At 46.1% G+C, this 25,789-nt stretch overlaps 1 protein-coding gene across 1 annotated transcript in view; it reads left to right on the top strand.

Moving 5' to 3' along the window:
- Window positions 1–10,117: 10,117 nt before the first annotated feature.
- The window catches only part of LOC143171905 (lens epithelium-derived growth factor-like), a 59,003-nt gene continuing 43,331 nt past the window's right edge, over window positions 10,118–25,789 (top strand). The window contains 2 exon segments of the mRNA XM_076361082.1: window positions 10,118–10,156; window positions 10,525–10,704. Of these exon segments, the coding sequence (XP_076217197.1) occupies window positions 10,633–10,704 (72 nt within the window). The 5' untranslated portion in view covers window positions 10,118–10,156; window positions 10,525–10,632.

Raw genomic sequence — 25,789 nt, 5'->3', positions numbered from 1 at the left:
AACTTGGCAACAAAACCTACTTTTAAGGTGTCCTGAAGTGAACTGCCTTCATTATAATACTAAAAAAACACACCCACAGGTCAAGAAGACCCTTGCCCAGGTGAAGTCCCCTCCCCCACGCAAGCGTAGTAATAGAAGAGAATGACATAACCGATATTATAATTATATGTAAATCACTAACCAATCGTTTTAACTGGGAGTGTATTACCTTGTAATTCTTGTGTATAAATGTAACGGTGATCTAGCCATAGGTGTGCTTGATTTGTGGAAATTCCACCTTGCACCTGGTGCTGTAATAAAGAATGCCTGCTTTCTAAAACTCCAAATTGAGTCTTAGAGAGTTCTTCATCTGCCGATTTACAGTAACACTAGCATCAGTAGTTGGAGTCTGTGTTGGGTCTGACTGGGATGGAGTTAACTTTCCCCATAGCAGCCCTCATAGTGCTGTGCTTTGTGTTTGTAGCTAGAACGGTGTTGATAACACACCAGTGTTTTGGCTACTGCTGAGCAGTGCTTGCACAGCAGCAAGGCTGTCTCTCCAAACCTCCTCCACAAAGGCCAGTAGGCTGGCGTGGGCAAGAGGTTGGGAGGGAAAATAGCTGGGACAGCTGACCCAAACTGACCAAAGGGGTATTCCATACCATATGACATTGTGCTCAGCAATAAAAGCTAAGAGAAAGGAGGAGGAGGAGGGGGCATTCATTATTAAGGCGTTTGTCTTCCAAAGCAACCGCTACGCATACTGAGGCCCTACTTCCCAGGAAGTGCCTAGACATCGCCTGCTGATGGGAAGTAGAGGATAAATCTTTTTACTTTGCTTTGCTTCCACGCACGGCCTTTGCTTTTGTTCATTAAACTGCCTTTATCTCGACCCATGAGTTTTTCATCTCATTTTCTCCACCTGTCCCACTGAGGAGGGGGAGTGAGAGGGTGGCTTGGTGGGCACCTGGCGGCTAGCCAAGGTCAACCCACCACAAGGGGACATAGCTCTTTGGATTTAGGGAGGCTCCTGCAGACTTTGTGCCTGGAGTGCTAGCTACTGGGAGGACTGGTGTGAGAGGTCCGGGTGCCAACTACTGGTGTCAGACAGGGCTTGTGGTGTCAGCTACTGGAGCAAGTGGGGTCTCAGTGTCAGGTACTGGAGTGAGTGGGGGTCTTTAAACTCAAGCCACTGGGGTGGGAACAGTGTGTGACTCGAAAACCAGCTACTGAGGGGGAACAGCGTGAATGAGGCGAGCAAGGAGCTCAGTGCTGGCGGCTATAGCAGGACCGTGGGTTAGAGCCCATGTGCCTGGTGCTGGCTGCTGGAGGGAGCTGAGTGTCTGTATCTTCTCCAAATCTGTTGTGCATGGGGGGTGTGCGTGTGTAATTCGCTAGCAAGCTTCAAGCTGGACTGGCCAGTGAGTAGCGGGGCCTCAGATCCAGGCTGGGGTATCAGGCAAGCAAAGGTTCATGCTGGTATGCCCAGGGGGACTTGCGAATGTGGAGTGCCTGTGGGACGAGTGTGTGAGTGCATGCCTGTTTGCTAGCAAGCATCAGGCTGGACTAGCCAGTGAGTAGGGGACCCATGAAGTAGGTAAGAGGGTCTGAGATCCAGGCAGGGGTACTGAAAGGACAGAGGGGCTGTGCCAGTACTTGAGGGCTCCGCAAATGTGCATGTGCTTGTGAATCTGGTGTCGTGTGTGTGCCTTCACTAGCGAACTATCTCTACCAGCCAAAGAGGAGGAAGGGGACTTAATGTTACCAACTCTTTGTTGCAATTACTGTAGTCCTGCTTATCTGACATGGTTTGGTGAAGAACAAGTTGCATAACCTAAAGGTATATAAACTCTGTAACTGCCCCATTTGGGCAGAGTTCATACCAGCAGAGGCTGTCACTCTGCTGCTCTGTGTTCTCTCCTATAGCTATAATAAAGTGCTTCTGTTCCGACCTGATCTAAATTGTAATTTTGGTTATTCTGTGACAGAGTGGAAGGCAGGCTATAGAGCTACAGATAGAAGGCCCTTAGCAATACAAAGGCTAAGGCACCTAAGGTGCTGCGCAGCACCCCTCCATCCCCAGGTATTTGCAGATCCTATTCTTCACTCAGACACTCCTGAATATGAACAAGATTGTAGGATGCATGTCTGTATTCATCTGAAGGAAACAAGTAAGACTATGAATAGATTCAGTAGCCAGGACTTGGAGGATGAAACTTTAATTTCTTCCCAAACCAGCATATTTTTGGATGTTCTTTTATTTGTTTATTGGTTAGAATTAAAATAAAAAATAGCAACTCTAATCTTAATCATCTGTTTTCACCAAAAGGAAAGCGTGCTTTGGGAGTGGTGCAGTTGTGGTGGTGTTTCCTTCCTGCAAATCAAAACCTTCTTGGAAACATGAGCCTGTTTCTCAAGCTCAGTAAAATCAGCTTTTCTACCTAAATTAAATTTATTGAGCTGTATGGGAGAGTTACAGGAAGTATTTTTAGCAAGGTTAAAAACTCCATGGCATCTTGTCACCCAACACTAAGGGGACAGACAGGTTCTTTTAGGGATCCTTGGCAGAATGATGATGGCACTAATCGTAGTTACAATTAAAGCTTTATTTTCTTAACAGGATATTATGATTAGTATAGCACAGAATTTATGATTAGAATGGCACAGGATTTCTACAAGCAGAATCAATATAGTACAATCTATTAGTAGCATAATACAGAATTTATAATACAACTTATGATTTCTAATCACCTAAGTAATACAGAATTTTTAATACCTCAACTTATGATTTCTAATCACCTGGACCCTCTGCAGATCGGGTCAGATCTTAATACATGGTTTTCTGTATCAATAATCTAGACCTGAAAATCATATGAAAGAATACGAGTCACTCAGTCCTCGGAGGAAGCAGATGACGGTGGAGGCATCCCTGGCCACTGGGAGGTCACGGGTCTCACTGTCCAGCAGCAGTTCCAGTCCAAGTTCCCACTTAGGACTTGTAAATACTTGATTTTATAGACAGTGCTCTGTGTGCTGTTATGCTTCCCTGTTCTGTGACAGGGTCATCAACAACACCTTGTTGGCCAAGTGCCTGGGACCTTCAAGGCCGGCAAGGAAGGGAGTAATCGGCCTGGCGCCCAGGAATCTTGAGGCCGGTAGGGAGGGGACGAAGAAATCTGTTTGGTTTGCCTACTTGGTTCACAGGACCTTCAGGGCCTGATAATGAGGGGAAAGGGAACAAATACGTGACCTGCTCGGTCACAGAGACTGGCTGCTTGCCTTAAAAATGGCGTTAGTTATGCTAACCACATTACCAGGGGTCAGGAGCAGGGGGTACCGGTCACACACCTCACTAACAGCAATGCCTGGTGTCAGCCTAATTGACAACCTAATCTGTCAACTTGGATTGAAGCCTACTACATAGTCCTAAAGGGACTGGGTGAAATCCCAAATGCACTGGATTTAAAGGAGGAAGGGGGAGAAGGAACAGAAATTGACAAGAAGAAAGCCTAGAAGTAGTAACAGCCTTCCAGCTAGTCAGGTATAAGGTGTGCTACACCACATCTCCACCAGTTCTAAGCATCCCTCACCCACCTCACTAGCCTTCTTCCATTCACTAGCCTCCCTCAATGCCCTGCCCTATCAGCTCACTCAATCTCCCTGAGCCTCAGCCCAACTCTCCAACTACCTACTACCTCCTGCTTCCCACCACTCCATGTCTCTGCAGTTGCTAGCATGGAGCTGCAGTCACAGGACACTGGGATGGTCAGTACAGGCCAAGTAGGCTTCAGCAAGGCACTGAAACAGGCCAGTCTTGTTTCCCAGAAGGAAGGAAGTGAACAAGCTAAATCTCAGTGGCCACAGGAAACATTTGCAATGGTTACTTCTGGTAACACCACCATGATCATCTCACTCCATCCCAGTTGCTGTGGAGCGGTGTTTTTGATTGGAAGGGTGGAGCATTGTGACACAGCACATTTGGACAGATGGAGACAAAGAACAAGCAACCCTAGCTGGGTGTTGGAAGGTGGGGCATGGCACATGCGTAGTAGGTGAAGGTGAACAGGGCCTAAAGAAGGTATGCGTGGAGGAAGTGCCACTCTTGCCTTATCTCAGTCAGGTAGGCCAGGGGCTGCTTCTCTTGTAGGCTGTGTCCAGTTTCAGTTAATACCCCAACCTTTTTTGGAAATAAAAGTGCTTTAGACAATTTCAGATGCTCCTTTTTGCAGCCAAGCTCTTCAGCAAAGAGTGATGCTATATCCCTGCAGGCAAAAAGCTGTGTGATTTCATTTTCCCTGTGCAGATGTAAATCACTAAGCAGGACAACTTAAAACAGTGGGAGAATGGCTCAGGTTACCATAAGCCTGATGTGCTCTCTTTTTTCCACCCAGAAGTTTTGTCTAGTACAGTTTGAGGATTTCTTATGGTTATTCAAGATTTCTGGATATATGAAAACATCACCAGACCTGTTAGTTGCAGCCATATCTGGAAACACTAGCCATATCCTCATCCTGCATACCAATCAACTGTGCAAGAAGGCCATGTGACTGTGCAGCACAGTCTTTTCTGGAAACACTGGACAGATGTATTAACAGAGCATGTGGATCAAACCTAAAGTATCCCCAGAAGAACTCATTTACTGAACACGTACGGGGAGCCTGTACAATGTACGAGGTAAATCCATTATTTCCCAGAACTGCTGGAATATATACACATACATGCATATGTTTGTCTGCCAAACACCAGGCATGTTTTAGGAATAGTAGTTCTCACTCAGGAAAACATGATACCTAATACCACATTTAAAGTACACCTGGTTGCTTCAGATTCTGAATTGGGTTTAGGCAAAAGCATGACATCATAATTACAAAATATTGTTATATCAGATAAGGTCCCTTGGCACCTTTATTTCAAGATTAATTCCTGCTGCTTTTAGCTTTACCAAAATGTTACTGTTTGGGTTGAAATTTTCTAAGCTGTGGGGTCAGAGACAGCCTGATAGCAATGCCCTTCAGGATACAGACTGAAAATGTAAATGGAAGGGGCAAATAGCTCCCTCAACTTTTCACACCCTCCAAAGCAACAGTCACAGTTCTTTATCCTCAGTTTGTGATCTGATTTGCACAAATGTCTTTTATCTGTATTTTTGCTATTTCTGAATCATATAGTATTTTTTAAATTTATTCATTATATGCCAAATGAATAATCTTGTTTGACTTTGTCCAGGTGCATGCAGTTGAAAGACATTGTGATGTAGCTCTGAAAAATAAAACAGTACTTTCTTGATGTTCAAAACCCCAGCACTAAACAGGGCTTCCTCTCTGTTGCCTGTCTGCAGTCTGAAAATTAGTTTGAAACTGAATCAGTTGGAAAATGGTATTAGCTCTAGGAAACCAGACAAATTATGGGATGGCATGGAAGGACTCATAGAGATTTAGATACCATGTTCCCAAATTCCAATACGGTTTAGCACTATAATAATTTACCAAGCATTTGACCCTACTAGCAGACTAATGTACCTGCCTAAAATACTGTGTATATCTTTAAAAAAAAAAAACAAAGCACAGTAGTACACATTCACTAATTGATAAAAGTTACTTCAGACAAAATAGTGTTGCTGCAGTCGTTTAGGCTAGTACAGCTGTATTACTATATCAAAACAGACAGACAAAACAATTTTCTTCTTCCCATATTAAAAAAAAAAACAACATATAATGGGTAAAAGGTCTTACATATTACTGTAAAGCCAAGAAATATTTCAATCTAAATAAAGGCATAGTATTTTAGCAAGGTAGAAAGAAATCAAAACCATAATATTAATTGAATTTAACATTAACTTATTTTTGTGAAAAAGATTCTGTACAGAGATTTATTTATAATGTGCAGTGCTTGAAATTCAGGAGGATAGGAGTGAAAATACAATATTTCAGTATGGTTCTGACCTTAGGAAGAGTAAGGAGCAACTGTTTTATATTCAGACAGGATATCAACTTGCCTCTCTGCAAGGTAATGTAACCCACACCTGCAGGAAATCAGTTGGAACTACTGTTTTAAACACACAAGATCCAGCTAACCAACTGCTTGTGGGGAGGAAGTGGTTTTAAGTTCATATAGGCTCTGTGAAACAGGTGTGACAACAACAATTTACTGCTTATTAGTGGATTAGTGTCAGGTAATAGTTCTCTATTGGGTTTATGTGGCAAGGTTTTGGTAGCGGGGGCTGCAGGGGTGGCCTCTGTGAGAAGAGACCAGGGGCTGCCCCTATGCCACAGAGCCAGTTCCAGCCAGCTCCATAATGGACCCTCTGTTGACCAAAGCTGAGCCAATCAGTGACATTGGTAGTGCCTCTGTGAAAAGATATTTAAGAAAGGGTAAAACACTGCACAGCAGTTGTGAGAGAGGAGTGAGAAAAAAGGTGTGAGAAACAACCCTGCAAACATCAAGGTCAGTAAAGAAGGAGTAGGAGGAAGTGTTCCAGGTGCCGGAGCAGAGATTCCCCTGCAGCCCATGGAGAGGACCACAGTGAAGCAGGTTGTTCCCCTGCAGCCTGTAGAGAGGACCATGGTGGAGCAGATATCCACACTGCAGCCTGTGGAGGACCCTATGCCACAGCAGCTAGATATGCCCTGAAGGAAGCTGCAGCCTGTGGAGAGCCCATGCTGGAGCAGGCTCCTGGCAGGAACTGCGGTCTGTGGAGAAGAGCCCACGCAGGAGCAGGTTTTCTGGCAGGAACTGTGGCACATGGGGGACCCGTGCTGGAGCAGGGAAAAAAATGTCAGGAGGAAGTAGTGGCAGACATGAGCTGTTATGAACTGACCGCAACCTCCCATTCCCCATCCCCCTTGCACTGCTCTGCGGTGGCGGAGGTAGAGGAGTTGGGAATGGAGGAGTTAAATTGAGCCTGGGAAGAAGTGGGGAAGGGTGGGGGGGAAGGTGTTTTTTAGCTTTGTCTTTTTTTCTCACCATCCTACTCTATTTTTAATTGGCAATAAATGAAAATATTTTTCCCCAAGTTGAGTCTGTTTTGCCCGTGATGGTAATTGGTGAGTGATCTCCCTGTCCTTATCTCGACCCACGAGCTTTTCCATCTTATTTTCTCCCCTTGTCCTGCTGAGGAGGGGGAGTGAGAGAGCGACTGGGTGGGGGTCTGGCAACCAGCCAAGGTCAAACCACCACAAGCTCTCTACTTGAAGCTCTACAGATATTGTCATTCATAATAAAACCATTTGCTGGAAAAAATGGTGATATTATCCTACTCAAAATTTAAAAGCAATAGTATAGCTTTTTACTTCACTGTACAGTTTATATCATAAAGACTGCTTGCAGAATATATACTTTTCCATTTTATTAGAGGCTGTACTTGAATGTTTTATTTGGCTTCAGTTTTATGTTTACTTAACAATGCATAAATGAACCTGATTACAAACAATTATAAGCTGCTTAAATTTCTTCAGTATTTTTTTCTCTACTTCTTAAATTGTATTTAATAGACTTTCTTTCTGTTTTCTGGAAGCAAGCATACTTTAATCAGTTCTTTCCTTAAAGAAAATATTTTCACTTAAGGCTTGCACAAGGTGCAAGGCTTCTAATTCCTGAGAAACATTAATTTTCAAATAGTCAGCTTCAAAAGACTGAAAAAATGACCACATCCTCAAGAGATGTCAAAAGCATCGCTTTAAAACTAAAATATAAACTTATTTAATAAGATGTGGAAGACAAATATAACTGCAGGATTAAACAGAAAATGTGGTGAGTTGACTTCAGCCATAACCAAGCACCCACACAACTGCTCACTCACTACCCTCTCCCCCAGGACAGGGGGAAAACAGAAGGAAGGTGAGAAGACCCATAGGTTGAAATAAAGACAGTTTAATAGGTGAAACAAAAGCTACACACGCAAGGAAAGCAAAAAGAGGAATTCATTCACTACTTCCCATGGGCAGGCAGATGTCCAGCCACTTCCTGGAAAGCAGGGCCTCAGCACATGTAATGGTTACTTGGGAAGACAAACACCATAACCATGAATGTCTCCCCTTCCTCCCTCTTTCCTCGAGCTTTTATTGCTGAGCACAACGTCATAAGGTATGGAGTATCCCTTTGGTAAGTTTGGGTCAGCTGTCCCAGCTGTGTCCCCTCCTAACTTCTTGTGCATCTCCAGCCTATTTGCTGGGGAGGGCAGAGTGAGATATAGAGAAGGCCTTGACGCTGTGCAAGTACTGTTCAGCAATAGCCAAAACACTGGTGTGTTATTAACACCGTTTTGATCACAAATCCAAAACACAGCACCATAGGGTCCCAAATGGTCAGGCATTCATGTGTAGGAGGTGAGGAAAATACAAGGGTTTTTTTGTCCCTGTCAAATGTGTTAGTGATGTTTCATTTTTTGATAAGCTCTTGTGCTTCCTTTAGGAACTTGGTATTTGTGCTAGGGATAGGAGTTTTTTCTGCCTCCACAAAAATAAGCCTAAACTTGACCATGCCATTAGTTTTAGCTAAATATCATTATGAGAACATCACAGGAGCTAAGCACCAACAAGATTTGAGAAATTCCAGAGTCAGGATTGAATATCACATTTCAAGTCTATCTTCACATATTTAAAGTACACATATTTCAGTTTTCTCTCTCACTGATTATAAAGAACAGTAAAGAACAGTATTTCAGATGATCTGTAACAATGTCATGCTCTGTGATTCCTGAGCAAGTACATCTTACTTTTGAGAGATAGTGGAACAAACATAGGCATTCCACATTTCTGGACAAACTACGTGCAACCTTTTGAGTAACTTTCTAGCCACACACTTGAAGATCTAAGGTACAAAAATATCATAAGTACATCCTGAAGCACGCACAAGTAAAAAGTTGATGAAAAGGATTGAAGACCTAAGTCATGAAATTACCAGACTGCAGCTAATGAATATAGTACTAGCAGAATTAGTCACAAGCAGTTCTGAGAAAATGGTATTCTATACTGCATGTGAGGCATCGCCAAAATAAAATGTTTGGATGAAAAGTAATTGCTTAACTACAGTTGGTCCTTGACTCTCTCTTGCTTTTCATTCTTTGGAAAGCTTGCAATGCAGTTTCATGTTGGTGTCCTGATTATGCCCTGCTTTGAGGAGGACGCCTCTTACAAACTGCCCCAGAACCATCTGTTACTTTTTTTTCCTCAGTGCCCCAAAAGTGTACTTGCAAAGTAGAGGTGAATTGCCAACCTGAACTATCACTAGCAATAACCATTGCCCTTCGGAGGTAGCAAACAGGGAACACAGCTTTGCATACCTAAGGGAAGAAATAACGCAGACTCCTGAAGCCAAGATGAAGCCACCTCAGCCAGAACAAACCTTTCCCCTGCCCCCGGCAGTCCAGGATCAGTGCTTCTCAGCAGACTTTTCTCTCTGTTTCTACACAGTTGTTGCCAGGAGCTGCCCACGGGCTTCTGTCCGGGGGCAGCTCCCTCCTCGGTAACTGCCTGCGCAAGCAGGTCAAACTTGCTAAGGCCAGTACGTCACAACCACTGTCTGGAATCGAGAAGTTACTAGACGAACATTGCAGTATTTAGTACATGCTGACTGTCTCTTCCCTCCGCCTTGCCTGAACACAGCCACCACTGCCTCCTCTACGGAAGTGCTTCCTTTCCCCTATTCCCAACTGTGACAGATACCACATCCCCTCCTCCCCCCCTCCCCAAGCAGCAGCCGCGAAAGAAGGAATGAACTATTTCATCTGCTCTATAGGGGGAGAACACAAATTAGGGTCTCTTTCCCTTCTCTAACGCAGGAAGACAATAATCACTTCTTTCTTTTCCCCTTTAGCCTTCTACACGCCCACACGGGAAGGGATTAAGCTCCTTTCAGCAGGGCTTGCTTATTTTTTCTTTCTCTTTTTTTCTGTTTTTGTTTTGTTTTGTTTTTCTTTTCGCTCCGGTTAGTATCAACAAGCTTTCTAGAGGGAGAGAGGGAGCATAGTGGTATTTTCTACCGCAGGCTGAAGTGAACTGTGGGATTGGACATGAATGTGGTAGAGACTAGACTGCAACGGTTCAAGCTATGGGGGAAGGGCAAGCAAAATTTTGTTCCTCCGCCCCTCTTCTCGTTCTGGCGCGTGCGCATACGTGTGGGGTGGGGGCAGATGGTACGGCGGGAGCACTGTTGGCCTCGGGGAAGCTTTAGTGGAGGGGTGCGTATCTCTCATATTTATGTATGTATATTATACAAAGCACGTATGATATGTATGTGTGTGGTGTTGATTGCGTGGAGAAGGGGTGAGAGAGCACGAGCAGAGGGGGGAAGTCATGTGCGAATGTAAGCAGGTTGGGACGAGGTTGGGGGGTGCTGCGCGTGGGCGGAGAGGGATCTCTGGGGGTCAGAGATGAGGTTGGGTGGTGTCTGCGCGTGTGTGTAGATGTATTTGGCAGCTTGGTTTCAGTATCCCTCTTCTAGCCAGAAGGTGGGCAGGGAGGGTAATGACACGGGGTGGGGGCTACCCTTGGTGGAGCGCTCCGTTGGCATCCTCTTCCTATCTCCTGGTGTTTTTATCTCTGGCAGTGTGATCTTGAGCAGCTGGAAACACCTCGGTGGCGGGAAAAGGAGGTTCAGATCCATCCCCCGACCTTATTCGTCTCGTAGCAACAGGCGTCACATCGCTGTGAAAACATGACCCGAGATTTCAAACCCGGAGACTTGATCTTTGCTAAGATGAAAGGTTATCCCCATTGGCCAGCCAGGGTAAGACACTCCCTCCTCTACGTGCAGGCTGCTGCTATCTCTTTACCTGTCCTTTTTTCCTCCTCATCACCTTTTCTGCTCTTCCAGTTTTGTGTCGAGAAGAGTGTTTTCAGATACCTATAGAGAAGAAAACAGATAAATTGTGTCGTGCCTCTATCTTGCCAATGTGTGTGGGGGTGTGTGTCTGTGTGTGGTAGCACTGCTGTTACTGAAAGTGACTTCTAAATCACACTGCAGATCCTACACTGTGGTTTGTTCTTGGCTTATGGTGCTTTATAAGTTTCTCTTTTTTGACATGTAGCACTGTCTAGTAGTCATTAGCTGTCATTAGGTTTTTTAAGTTGTGGAAGGGCTGCTTGAATTCTATATGTGAAGATATGTATTGGGTTTGTGTTAAAGTCAAGCAGTAATTTTTGAGAGTCTTAAAATCTGGAAATGAATTAATTAATAGCAGTTTTAGGAGGAAAAAGCCCTACTGAACTTCATATTTATTTCTTTAAAGCTTTCTATATGTCTGCGGTGGGTTGACCCTGGCCAGCAACTAAACACCCAACAGCTGCTTGCTCACTCCCCTCACAGCAGGATGGGGGACAAATTAGAAGAGAAAAAGTGAGGAAAAACATGTGGGTTAAGAAAAAGACAGTTTATTAAGTGAAGGAAAGGGAGGAAAAAAACCTGGAAGTGATGCAGAAGCAATCACTCACCACCTCCCACCAACAGGCTGACACCCAGGCAGTCTCCAAGCAACGGCTACTTTGGAAAGACCGAACCACCATTTTTTTTATTGCTGAGCATGACTTTATATGGCATGGAATATCCCTTTGGTCAATTTGGGTCAACTGTCCCAGCTCTGTGTCCTCCCAAATACTTGCCCACGCCTAGCCTGTTCCCTGGGGGTGGGGGTGGGGGGGTGGGTAGAGTGGGAAAAAAGAGAGAAAGCCTCCATGCTGTGCAAACACTGTTCAGCAATAGCCAAAACATTGGTGTGTTATCAACACTGTTTTAGCCACAAATCTAAAACACAGCACCATATGGGCTGCTATGAAGAAAGTTCCTAGCCAGATCCAGTACAATGTCTTTTTGTGACGTGTAGATATTTTCAAATAGAGAATTTCATACTCTGTTTTTGTGATAAATCAACAAAAGCACTTGAGTTTTCTCATAATGTAAGTTCATTTTTAGAAATGAAGACTACTATACCATTAGCACAACAAATTCTGAGATTGTACAAGAACCAAATGGTACAGAAATGCTACTGCCAAATAGCTGATCCTTTTGTGATAAAAAAACCCTCCCAAAATCTTAAGTTTTGGTAGGAGTACTCTTGACTATTAAAGTTAGCTATTACTATTTCTATAGAGTAGGTTGAGGGAGCAAGTATGTAATAAGTCTTCCAGTCCTCTTTCCTGTTCTCCCTGCTCCCTTCAAGAATCACCAAAGCGCAGCTAACAAAGCCAACAAACGCAGCAGTTTGCGCAGAAGGGCGCAAAGAAAAGGGCCTCAGCTGAATTCATACCAGAGTAAACAGTATGGTGGTTCTAGACTAAGGCAATTTATACATGAACAAATCCTGCTTCACTGCTCCCAGGAAACCAACTGACCCACCTTTGGGGAAATGTGCTAAGTTCTTACCAGTCATTGTGCCTGTGTCATATCAGGCACAAACACCACCATGTAATTCAGAAAGGTTCATCATATGTTTTCCTCTGAAAGTGAATGCGATAGCGCTACTGCAATATAGAGCACACCCATTTCACTAGGTTCATAGTGTAGTTTGCAGGGAAAACTTACATTTATTTACTTACAATGTCTATATAAAATAATTAAAAATATAACAGAGGACAGAGTAGATAGATAGTCAATCAAACTGTTTTTGTAAGATACTCTGAGGGTGCTTTCATTCTGATCAAAAGGTCAGTGCTTCGTGTCCTGATCCTGCAGTCACTTAACACTTGCTTATCTGAAGGTCATGATTATTCCACTGAAGCTCCATACCTGTGCGTGTGTATGAGTTTGGAAAATGAAAGGCCTTACCTCCAGATTCATGGAAGCATCTTTATACAAACTTGGAGTAAGTTCAACCCATTTAAATGCTTTCCTGACCTGGGATAGTGGTGACCAGCCGAGTTTACGCATCAAATAGGCAAATCACGGCATCACTGAAGCCGGTGGCAATACCATCGCAAATTCCAAGGGGAACAAGATTTGACACATGGATATAAACATGGATATAGAATACTGTTCTTCTAAGAAAATGGACTACTATAGACCTTCTTATGGACAGCGCAAGGTAGGAGTCGGTGTTGAGTCGCCAAACTTGCACGTGATAGGGAACATGGGGTATGGTGGCTTTAAGCCATGATTTTTGCCCTACCAACCCTGGGTTATTCAAGGGGTTGGAAATGCTACCAATATAAACTAAACTGAATGTATGTAAAGGGTGTGGAGGTAGAATGGCACCTTGCATGTAGAATCTCTGTTACTCAATTTGATTACTTGTCCTTCCCCAACTTTAAATTAATGCTATTGCCTATTAAATATAAACACTCCTCTCCGTAGCTTGTATTGAAATACAATATTATTAATCAAAGACAGCTTCTCAACAAAGATAGATGGTACAGAAATATTTGCAAATGAACATATAACCCATCTCAGAGGATTAGACATGTATATGCTCATCAAGTAGAGAAGCTTAATATCGTTTACCATCTATGCAAAACGTAATAGCACTAATGGGCAGAGAAATGCTAATTTCTGTAAGTAAGCCAACTGATATGCTCGAACTGTCTCTTTGGAAAATTACAACTAATTTATGGAAGGTGCCAGAGTCATTTTACATACTGGATTTGCACCATTTGTGTGCAGCTGCCAACAAACAAATGAAAAAGAAAATAACCAAACACAATTTGTCCCTTTTTTAAAACAAGAAAGAATATTCTGACATAACGCCTTGGTGACGTTCATTAAGAAACTCTTCGAATGTTTCAAGAGAAATATTCAAAGCTAATGCCTTGCGCTGTGTAAATTCCATATAATATTAGGGAAACTCAGTATAACTACAGCAATTATATCTGTAACAGGTACACAGCTCTGGGATAATTTTGCTTGTGTAACAGCATCCCTGATTAAAAATTAAAGAAAAATTTAAAAATTAGGCCCTATGTGTCAGCCTTCCAGGGAAGAATATTTTCTCTTAACAGAGCACTTACTGAATGAAATTAGTCTGTATCCAGAAATTACTTCTCTGGACCAACTGTTCTAAATAAATGCTAATTTCTTCCATGGAAAGGAAGCATTAATAGCTAACAATTTCACAACAACAAATACATTACGCAACCACCACAGACAGAGAAATAACCCCTTGATATAACAAAAAGAAGCAGCTGTGTAACTAACACACCTGAGAAGCTTCCACAGGCTCTGAGTTACAGAGGCTTCTTTGTGTTAAAACAAAAAAAGAAAGAAACTGACCATCAATAGGAGTAAGGTCAGGATTTGAGGCTCAGTGTGTGTATTTCACGACATCATGCTGTAATGACTATAGATAATGTCCAGTGTCCACATGGCGATATTAGCGCTCTCAGTTTACACACAGAAAAAAAAACCCCACATAAATATATTTGGGTTTACCCTAGACTTCTCTTTTGTGAGGATTGTAATCATCTCACTGCCCAATTTTCTGGTTTGTTTTGTTCATTTGAAATGTCTCATTCTTACTTCTCTGGTAGGCTCCTTGGCAAGATCACAGAATCACAGAATGGATCTTTCCACACTCTGAGAAGGATATTGCCTAGCACGTGATTCTGTGCGTTAGTCATGGAGGCCTGGTTCCCATTCTCCAAGCTGCCTGTCATTAGTTAGAAGCCTCTGTATTTGGAACTACTTGGATAGATTATTCTGTGCAATCTGTCTTAATGTAATCGTTATTCTAGTTTAAAATTGAGCAAAGCTTAAAATTCAATACATTTCCTATTTTTAGAATCATAGAATCATAGAACGGTTGAGGCTGGAAGGCACCTCTAGAGGTCATCTGGTCCAAACCCCCCTGCTCAAGCAGGGCCACCTAGAGCACATTGCCCAGGACCGTGTCCAGACGGCTTTTGAATATCTCCAAGGACGGAGACTCCACAACCTCCCTGGGCAACCTGTGCCAGTGCTCAGTCACCCTCACAGTGAAAAAGTGTTCCCTTATGTTCAGAGGGAACCTCCTGTGTTTCAATTTGTGCCCGTTGCCTCTGGACCTGTCACTGGGCACCACTGAAAAGAGCCTGGCTCCGTCTTCTTTGCACCCTCCCTTCAGGTATTTATATACATTGATCCCCCCTGAGCCTTCTCTTCTCCAGGCTAAACAGTCCCAGCTCCCTCAGCCTTTCCTCATAGGAGAGATGCTCCAGTCCCTTAATCATCTTCGTGGCCCTTTGCTGGACTCTCTCCAGTAGCTCTACATCTCTCTTGTACTGGGGACCCCAGAACAGGACACCATACTCCAGGTGTGGCCTCACCAGTGCTGACTAGAGGGAAAGGATCACTTCCCTCGACCTGCCGGCAATACTTTGCCTGATGCAGCCCAGGATACCATTTGCTGCCTTTGCGGCAAGGGCACATTGCTGGCTCATATTCAGCCTGGTGTCCACCAGGGCCCCCGGGTCCTTTTCTGCCAAGCTGCTTTCCAGCTGTGCGGCCCCCAGCATGTATGAGTGCATGGGGTTCTTCCTCCCCAGATGCAGGACTTGGCACTTCCCCTTGTTGAACCTCATGAGGTTCCTGTCAGCCCATTTCTCCAGCCTGTCAGGGTCCCTCTGGATGGCAGCACGGCCCTCTGGCATATCAGCCACTCTTCCCAGTTTTGGTGCTGTCTGCAAAGTTGCTGAGGGTACACTCTTCCCCATCATCCAGCTCATTAATGATGGTCTTGATCACGACTGGACCCAGTATTGACCCCTGGGGTACACCGCTAGTCACTGTCCTCCAACTAGACTTTGCACTGCTGATCACCCTCTGGGCCCGGCCATTCAGCCAGTTGTCTGCTCATCCAGATATGTTGGGGATCCTGAGTACAGAGGTCACAAGCTTGAGCTGCACATTTATTTCCCAAAGATAGCAAGGAGTCTTGGATACCTGGATAACTCCAGGGTCACCAACCTCTGGCACCCCACGCTGGAGCAAGTGGATATTTCCTGAAGGAACTGCGGCCCGTGAAGAGCCCGTGCAGGAGCAGGTTCTCCTGACAGGAACTGTAGCCCATAGAGAGGACCCACGCTGGAGCAGGAGAAAAGTGTGAGGAGGGAGGAGTGGCAGAGAGGAACTGTTATGTACTGACCGCAACCCCCCATTCCCCATCTCCACTGCGCCACTCGGGGCAGGAGGGAGGTAGAGGAGTTGGGAATGGAAGAGTGAAGTTGAGCCTGGGAACAAGGGGTGGGGGGAAGGCGTTTTTGGTTTTGTCTTTGTTTCTCACCATCCTGCTCTATTATTTTAATTGGCAATAAATTAAATTAATTTTCCCCAGGTGCCCACCAAGCCGCTCTCTCGCTCCCCCTCCTCAGCAGGACAGGGGGAGAAAATAAGATGATAAAGCTTGTGGGTCGAGATAAGGACAGGGAGTTTGCTCACCAATTACCGTCACAGGCAAAACACGCTCAACTTGGGGAAGATTAATTTAATTTGTTGCCAATTAAAAATAGAATAGGATAGTGAGAAACAAAAACAAAACTAAAAACACCTTCCCCCCCCCACCCCATCCCTTCTTCCCAGGCCCAACTTTGCTCCTTCATTCCCAACTGTTCTACCTCCTCCCCGCCCCGTGAGTGGCGCAGTGGAATGGGAAATGGGGGTTGCAGTCAGTTCATAACAGTTCATCTCTGCCGCTCCTTCCTCCTCGCACTGTTCCCCTGCTCCAGCGTGGGGTCCCTCCCACGGGATACAGTCCTTCACGAACTAATCCAACCTGAGGTGGGCCAATAACTCCACATAACACACCGCCTCTCCTGTCCTGAGCAACCACCATAACAGACGGAGTCCAAATCATTGGACTAAATGAACTCAATGGACATTTTATATGGGTGGCCCATTGACTAAGGGAATGATGTCTGTGGGCGGGAATGGAGTGATGGTTAATGAGGATGTATTGGGTAGTGTGGGTCCTGAGCATGACGTAAATGGTACGGAATAAAGGGCAGAGATTGTTCTTGTTTTGGCTGGGATAGAGAGAATTTTCTTCATAGTAGCTTGAATGGTGCTATGTTTTGGATTTGTGATGGAAACAGTGTTGATAACACACCGATGTTTTAGCTATTACTGAACAGTGCTGGCACAGTGTCAAGGCCTTTTCTATTTCTCACTCTGCCCCACCAGCAAGTAAGCTGAGGGTGCACAAGAAGTTGGGAGGGGACAGCTGACCCCAAAATGACCAAAGGGATATTCCACACCATATGACATCACTCTCGGCAGTCAGGGAAAAGAAGGAGGAAGGGGAGACACAGCTAACAGAAGCAGAAAACAGATGTAGCAGTTTGTGCAGCAATCTCTGCATTTTTCTTTGGGAGCTTCTAGATCTTCTGGGGACAGGATCATCAGGGAACTCCTATGAAACCTCTAAGAAACTTGAGGTTTCCTGCTGCTGTCAGGTAAGGACAAGGTAAGGGGAGCTAAAAGGGTGTGGACCCAAGGAAGCTCTAGCAGCTTCTAACAAGCTTGGTCAGCCGCCCTTGACCCAGGGTGCCTGGAGCCTTTGTTGCAGCTACACCCTGATTAGGGAGGGTCAAGCACCTGCTTAGCAAGTGCCAGGCAGAGGCCTCTATAAAAGCCACGCCCAGTGCAGCAGCTTATACAAAAAGTTGCAAAGAAGGGGTTTTCCTTTTAATTCAAACCAGCGTAAGTGTTTTCACTTGTGGTGATGATACACCACAGGGCAGTTTCCCTGGCAGGTTTTGGAGCAGCTGCCCCTGCTATGGCAGAGGCTTTGATGCAGGCAGACCTTCAGATAGCGGATACAGCCCCGTGATTTCCAGGTTGCAGGGAGTGCCTGGAGCCTCTCTCTGAGGCCAGGAGAGATGGCCCTCTGTCCTGCAGGAGGTGTGCTGTCTTGGAGGAGCTGTGTTACTAAGTGGAGGAGTTATGGGAGGAAGTAAGCAGGCTGCGCAGCATCAGAGAAGATGAAAGGGAGATAGACGGGATCTTCTCTGAGACACGACAGCTTGAAGAGCCCCAGACCCTAACTGCAGTAGAGACACAGGCAGTGTCCACCCCTAGTACTAAGGTAAGTGCAACCTCTGGAGAACGGGAAGGATGGAAGCTGGGGACTTGTGGCACCAAGAGGAAGGCTCCTGCCCCACCTAAGGGCTTACAGCTACAAAATAGGTTCACCACCCTCAAAGGTGAAGAGAAGCCAGATGTGCTTTCAAGCAAAGGATCTGGGCCACCTCACCCTAAACCATGCAAGACCACCAGGAAGAAGCAGCGAGTGATAGTAGTGGGTGACTCCCTGCTGCAGGGGACAGAGGCTCCCATCTGCCTACCTGACCTATCAACAAGAGAGGTTTGCTGCTGGCTGGGGGCCTGGATCTGGGATGTTGTGGAGGGACTGCCTAAGTTTGTCTGGCCCTCTGACTACTACCCGCTGCTGTTCTTCCATGTGGGCACCAATGATACTGCCAGGGGCAATCTGGAGAGTATCAAAAGTGACTACAGAGCTCTGGAGGTGGCAGTTAAGGGCATGAGGGCCCAGGTGGCGTTCTTCTCAATCCTGCCGGTGAGGGGAAAGGGTGTGAGGAGGAGGGCACTGATAATGCATGTCAACAATTGGTTCTGGAACTGGTGTCAGCAACAGGGTTTCAGTTTCTATGACCATGGGACCCAGTTTGCAGATCAGCGTCTGCTTGGGAGAGGTGGGATCGACCTCACTAAGCGGGGCAAAGGTATCTTTGCCAGTAGGATGGCTAACCTGGTAAGGAGGGCTTTAAACTAGGAACGATGGGGGAGGGAGAGAGTTACTAGCAGCCCTGTGAGGGAGTGTCAGACAGGGTTGATAAGCAAAGGGCCTGGAGTAATGTGACAGGAAGGGATCACAAAATCAAAAAAACAGGACTCAAGCAGCGTCACGTCCAGCATTTGCACGTAAGCAAGGAAGTACCTACAAGGCACCATTATGGAGGAATCCCCAAAAGCCTTTCTGGGAAATTGGTATGCTAGGGTGCCTCTGACCTGGTAAGGAGGGCTTTAAACTAGGAATGATGGGAGAGGGGCCCTGGATCCCAGTCTCCTCAGTTGCTGGCTCCTGGACATATGAGCCCCCGAGGCCACAGCCCTACTCCAGTTGTTAGTACAAACCATTATGCATGCACAGCTGGCAGCTACTGGGCAGACCGAGTGTCTGAGCCCAGCTTCTGGAGGGATCCACCTTGTATATATGTATATATGTTCTCACTAGTGGACCTCCATCTTGCTCAGCCAGAGAGGAGAGCAGGATGAGGCCGTTGGCGCTGTCTGTGTTTGCGTGAGTGTTCTGAGTGTCTGTCTGTGTTGCTCTTTGTGGCTGGCCATGTATATATGTGTGCTCTGTGTGGGTGTGCCTGCTGGGAATACGCCTTCAGTCTCGTTACTGATTGGACCTGGGGACATGGAGCGGCAGCAGCCTCACCTCTCTCGGGCTGTTGGATCCAGCATGATATATTTTCTTCTAACACACATCATCTTAAGGATTTGACTTTATTGGTAGCCAATTACTCTTCTGAATCATAAAGCAAATCGGAGAACAAGAATTTCATATCTGGCTTTAAAAAAAAACCCTCACACACATGCACACTATTTAATACTTCGGAAGACAACATTTAAAAACCAGCAACCAAATAAACACTAAAATGAATAGGCACCAAAAGAAAGATAGCTTTCCTCTAAAGAAAGTAGCAACTAAAGTTTTCAGCTTGCAGTGGTAAGACAGTTTCCAAAAGGAAAAATTCTCTTTTACATTGTCCAATGTATAAGAGGGTTTACTTTGCTTTTAACTTTTCCAAAGGAGTTAAAAGTTCACTTTCTAATTATGAGAGATACCTGATACTTTAAGTATTTCCAAGTTGGCAAGCACTCCTTCCTAGAATAAAATCTGCATTTCCTGTATTAAATTTAAAAAATGCTTTACTTGTTTAAAGAATAAAAAATACATATCACATCCTTAAATAACCAGGAATCTGCCCATCCTCTGTTGAGAAAGTCTGAATTCCTAAATATAAAATTAATAGGAGAAAGAAAACTCCCCTTCCACATACTACTGTTAAGTTTCCCTCCACAGAACAAAATAATCCCACCACATATATGGGAGGAAAAATGAGGGGTAAGGAAAGGAGAAGGATATTGTTTATTTTTTCAAATTTTGGTTGGGGTGGGTGTGTGTGTGTGTGTGTAAATTCTAGTGATAAATAAGACTCCTTATATGAAGAGTACACAATGCCAGCAAACAAATGAAGAGTTTCTGTGATGTAAACACAAAACACCTGTAGTGATCCTAAATGGGTCAGGAATAAAGAGAAGACAGGTAAGGGTGATGTTCTAGTCAATGTCTGCTACAGGCTACCTGACTAGGAAGAACAAGTGGATCAGGCCCTCTACAGACAGCTAGGAGCAGCTGCATGTTCAGAGGTCCTGGTCCTTATGGGGGTCTTCAACAACCCTGATATCTGCTGGAGGGACAATACAGCAGGGCATAAGCAATCCAGGGAGGTTCCTGGACTGCGTAGATGACAACTTCCTGACCCAAGTGATAGAGGAGCCAACGAGGAGAGGTGCTTTGCTGGATGTCATACTCGCCAACAAGGAGGGGCTCGTTGGGGATCTGAAGGTTGAAGGCAGCCTTGGCTGCAGCGATCATGAGATAGCGGAGTTCAGGATCCCGAGAGGAGGGAGGAGAACAAAAAGCAGAATCACAACCCTGGATTTCAGGAGAATAGACTTTGGCATCTTCAAAGATCTGCTTGGAAGAGTCCTGTGGGAAAAGGCCCTGGAGGGAAGAGGGACCCATGAAATCTGGTTAATATTCAAGGATCACCTCCAATCTCAAGGAGTAGGAAGTCAGGCAAAAATGCCAGGAGGCCTGTGTGGATGAACGAGGAGCTCCTGGCCAAACCCAAACACAAAAAGGAAGCATACAGATGGTGGAAGCAAGGATGAGTAACCTGGGAGGAAGACAGAAACATTCTCTGAGCATGCAGGGATGAGGTTAGGAAAGATAAAGCCCAAATGGAATTGAATCTGGCCAGGGATGTCAATGGCAACAAGAAGGGCTTCTGTAAGTACATAGGCGACAAAAGGCAGAATAGGGAAAATGTGGGCCCATTGCTGAATGGGGCAGGGGCCCTGGTGACACAGGACATGGAAAAGGCTGAGGTATGAATTTAGTATGAATTTCAGTCTTTACTGGCAAAACTGGCCTTCAGGAATCCCAGGCCCCAGAGACCAGGGGGAAAATCTGGAGCAAGGAAGATGTACCCTTGGTGGAAGAGGATCAGGTCAGGAAATATTTAAACAAACTGGGCGTACATAAATCCATAGGCCCTGATGGGATGCACCCACGAGTGCTGAGGGAGCTGGCAGATGTCATTGCGAGGCCACTCTCGATAATCTTTGATTGATCATCGTGATTGGGAGAGGTGCCCGAGGACTGGAAGAAAGCAGTTGTCACTCCTGTCTTCAAGAAGGGCTAGAAGGAGGACCCAGGGAACTACAGGCTGGTGAGCCTCACCTCGATCTCTGGGAAAGTGATGGAGCAGCTAATCCTGGGAACCACTTCCAGGCACATGAAGGACAAGAAAGTCATCAGGAGTAGTCATCATAGCTTCACCAAGGGGAAGTAATGCTTGACCAACTTGATAAACTTCTACGATGAAATGACTGGCCTGGTAGACGAGGGGAGAGCAGTCACTATTGTCTACCTCGACTTCAGGAAGGCCTTTGACACTGTCTTCCATAAGATCCTCACAGAGAAGCTGTTGATGTATGGGCTGGATGAGCAGACAGGGAGGTGGATTGAAAACTGGCTGAACGGCCAGGCCCAGAGCATGGTAATCAGTGGCACAGAGTCTAGTTGGAGGCCAGTAACTAGCAGCGTACCCCAGAGGTAAATACTGGGTCTGATCCTGTTCAACACCTTCATTAATGACCTGGACAATGTGACAGAGTGTACCCTCAGCAAGTTTGCAGATGACACAAAACTGGGAAGAGTGGCTGATGTGCCAGAGGGTCGTGCTACCATCCGGAGGGGCTGGAGAAATGGGCTGACAGGAACCTCATGAGGTTCAACAAGGGGAAGTGCCAAGTCCTGCACCTGGGGAGGAAGAACCCCATGCACTCATACATGCTGGGGGCCACCCAGCTGGAAAGCAGCTTTGCAGAAAAGGACCTAGGGGTCCTGGTGGACACCAAGTTGAACATGAGCCAGCAGTATGCCCTTGCTGCAAAGAAGGCAAATGGTATCCTGGGCTGCATCAGGCAAAGTATTGCCAGCAGGTCGAGGGAGGTGATCCTTTCCCTCTAGTCAGCACTGGTGAGACCACACCTGGAGTCCTGTGTCTAGTTCCGGGCTCCCCAGTACGAGAGAGACATGGACATACTGAAGAGAGTCCAGCGAAGGGCCACAAAGAAGATGATGTTTAGCCTAGAGAAGAGAAGGCCCATGGGGGGGAATCTCATCAATGTATACAAATACCTGAAGGGAGGGTGCAAAGAGGACGGAGCCAGGCTCTTTTCAGTGGTGCCCAGTGACAGGACCAGAGGCAACGGGTGCAAACTGAAACACAGGAGGTTCTGTCTGAGCATCAAGAAACACTTTTTTTACTGTGAGGGTGACTGGGCACTGTAACAGGTTGCCCAGAGAGGTTGTGGAGTCTCCCTCCTTGGAGATATTCAAAAGCCATCTGGACATGGTCCTTGGCAAACAGCTCTAGGTGGCCTTGCTTGAGCAGGGGATTTGGACCAGATGACCTCCGGAGGTCCCTTCCAACCTCAACCACTCTGTGAGTTTGACATTCTGTGATGACAAGTTCGGTGAGCACTTTACTTGAGTTCATGGTTGCAGGCTTGTAGACAAAATATTCAGAGGTTAGAATTATAAAAAAAAACAAAACAAAACAAACAAAAACAAAAAACCCAAAAAACTAAAACCGAAACAGCTTCTATATTTTTCATAACATATGACATTTGGGCTCGGGTAAGTCATCAGCTGGGTATGGGAACAGGAAGTGTTGTTATAGATTATGGTGAGGAGGAGGTGATATTTGGGAGGAACTGAATACTGCTTTTTACCTGTACTCCATCCTTTCTTTAAGTAAATGGTAATTTGAAAATTGTTGATGCTATTTTCTTTTTTAACAGTTGTTAGTATTGTTAAAGGATGTTATGGGTGCAGCCGCCTTCTCCAGCCCAGGACTCCCTCTTGCTTGTCTGCTGGAGCCCAGTCCGGTGAACCCAGGGTTTCTGCCCAGGCTGAGGGATGAGGCTGCTGCTTTCCCATTTGCAAGTTCAACCAGTAGTGAAGCTGAGCACATATCCCAGAGACACACACAGAGGACACAGACACAGCTGGCTACACAGACTGCCACAGACAAGGCGCTGCCTTCAACAGCACCTACATATAGGACTCGCATAAAACAAAGACAGCCAAGTCCCCTTCTTTCTCCTCTATCGCTGGTAGAGATAGAAATTCAACTAGTGAAGGCACATACACGACACTAGATTCATAAGCACGCGCACATTTGCTTGTTCACAGAATCATAGAAGCATAGAATAGTTTGGGTTGGAAGGGACCTCTAAAGGTCATCTAGTCCAAGCCCCCTGCCGTGGGCAGGGACACCTTCAACTAGATCAGGTTGCTCAGACCCCGTCCAACCTGACCTTGAATGTTTCCAAGGATGGGGCATCCACCACCTCTCTGGGCAACCTATTCCAGTGTTTCACCACCCTCAGCGTAAAAAATTTCTTCCTTATATCTAGTCTAAATCTTTAATCTAATCTAAATCTAAATAATTCCCCTAGTACTGGCATTCCTGCCCCAATCCTAGGCCCTCTTACCTCCTTCATGGGTTCTCTACTAGCCGGCTATCCAGCGTAATGCTTGCTAGTAAACACAAACAGGCACGCGCTCACACGCTCGTCCCACAGGCACTCCACATTCACAAGTTCCCCTGGGCATACCAGCACAGACCCTCCACCCACGTGATACCCCTGACTGGACTCAGGGCTTCCTACTCACCAGCTAGTCCAGCTTGAAGCTTGCTAGTGAATTACACTCGCGCACACCCCCCCCCCCCCCCCACGCACACCCAGTTTTGGGAAGATACAGACACTGTGCCGCGCCCCCCCCCCCCCCCCCCCAGCAGCTGGCAGCAGGCACACGGGCTGTGACCTGCAGTCCTGCTCCAGACGCCGGTTTTGAGCCTTTTACTTGCCTCACGTGCTGATCCCTCCTAGTAGCTGGTTTTCGGTACTCACCCTGATGTCGCCCCAGTGGCTGGCAGCCAAGACCCCCACCCACAGGCCAGGGTGTGGTGGGTTAATGTTGGCTGGCTGCCGGGTACCCACCAAGCTGCTCTTTCACTCGCCCTCCTCAGCAGGACAGGGGGAGAAAATAAGATGAAAAAGCTCATGGATCAAGATAAGGACAGGGAGATCTCTCACCTGTCACCGTCACGGGCAAAACAGACTCGACTTGGGGAAATTAATTTAATTTGTTGCCACCAATTAAAAATAGAGTAGGATAGTGAGAAACAAAACAAAACTAAAACCACCTTCCCCACCCCGCCCCTTCTTCCCAGACTCACCTTCACTCCTAACTCTTCTACCTCCTCCACCCACAAGTGGCACAGGAGGGATGGGGAATGGGGGTTGCAGTCGGTTCATAACACTTCATCTCTGCTGCTCCTTTCTCCTCACACTGTACCTCTGCTCCAGCGTGGGGTCCCTCCCACAGGAAACAATCTTTCAAGAACTGCACCAACATGGATCCTTTCCACAGGGTACAGTCCTTCAGGAACAGACTGCTCCAGCGTGGATCCCCAATGGGCCACAGTTCCTGCCAGACAACCTGCTCCTGCATGGGCTCCTCTCCATGGGCCACAGTTCCTGCCAGGAGCCTGCTTCTGTGTGGGATCTCCACAGGCTGCAGCTTCCTTCAGAGTATATCCACTTCCTCCGGTGTGGGGTCCTCCACAGGCTGCAGTGTGGATATCTGCTCCACCATAGACCTCATTGGGCTGCAGGGGGACAACCTGCATCACCTTGGTCTTCTGCACAGGCTGCAGGGGAATCTCTGCTCTGGCACCTGGAGTACCTCCTTCTCCTCCTTCTTCACTGACCTTGGTGTCTACGTAGTTGTTTCTCTCACATTTTCTCACTCCTCTCTCCCAGCTGCTGTTGTGCAGCCTTTTTTACCCTTTCTTAAATATGTTGTCACAGAGCCGCCACCGCCGTTGCTGACTGGCTCAGTTTTGGCCAGCAGCGGGCCTTTTTGGAGGTGGATGGAACTGGCTCTGTCTGGCACAAGAGCTGCTCATTTTCTCACAGAGGTCACCCCTGCATCCCCCACCCCCTGCTACCAAAACCTTGATATGTAAACCCAGTACGTGCGCCTACACCCCCGGTCTGACTCCAGTAGCTGGCACTTAGTCCTTGCAGCAAACATACACATGGGATAGAGAGTGAGATTACACAGAGAGACAGTTGAGGAAAGATTTAATAAGAAGATAGGACAGACTACAGTGGTCACGCACAGGGCTCAGCTAGACAAGCATACTGACCAGCCCTGTTTTTAACCCTTTCTTTCTACCCCACTGTTGTGGTTTAACCTGGCAGGCAGCTAAACACCACACAGCCGTTCGCTCACTCCCCACCCACCCCCAGTGGGATGGGGGAGAGAATCAGAAAAAAAAAAGTAAAATTTGTGGGTTGAGATAAAGACAGTTTAATAGGACAGAAAAGGAAGGGGAAATAATAATAATAATAATAATGATAAAAGAATATACAAAGCAAGTGATGCACAATGCAATTGCTCACCACCCGCCAACCGATGCCCAGCCAGTCCCCGAGCAGCGGTCACCCCTCC

This window comes from Aptenodytes patagonicus, chromosome W, assembly GCF_965638725.1.
Source record: "Aptenodytes patagonicus chromosome W, bAptPat1.pri.cur, whole genome shotgun sequence".
Classification (NCBI taxonomy): Eukaryota; Metazoa; Chordata; class Aves; order Sphenisciformes; family Spheniscidae; genus Aptenodytes; species Aptenodytes patagonicus.
The sequence above is the reverse complement of the archived record's forward strand: the minus strand, read 5'-3'. Positions and strand labels throughout refer to the sequence as shown.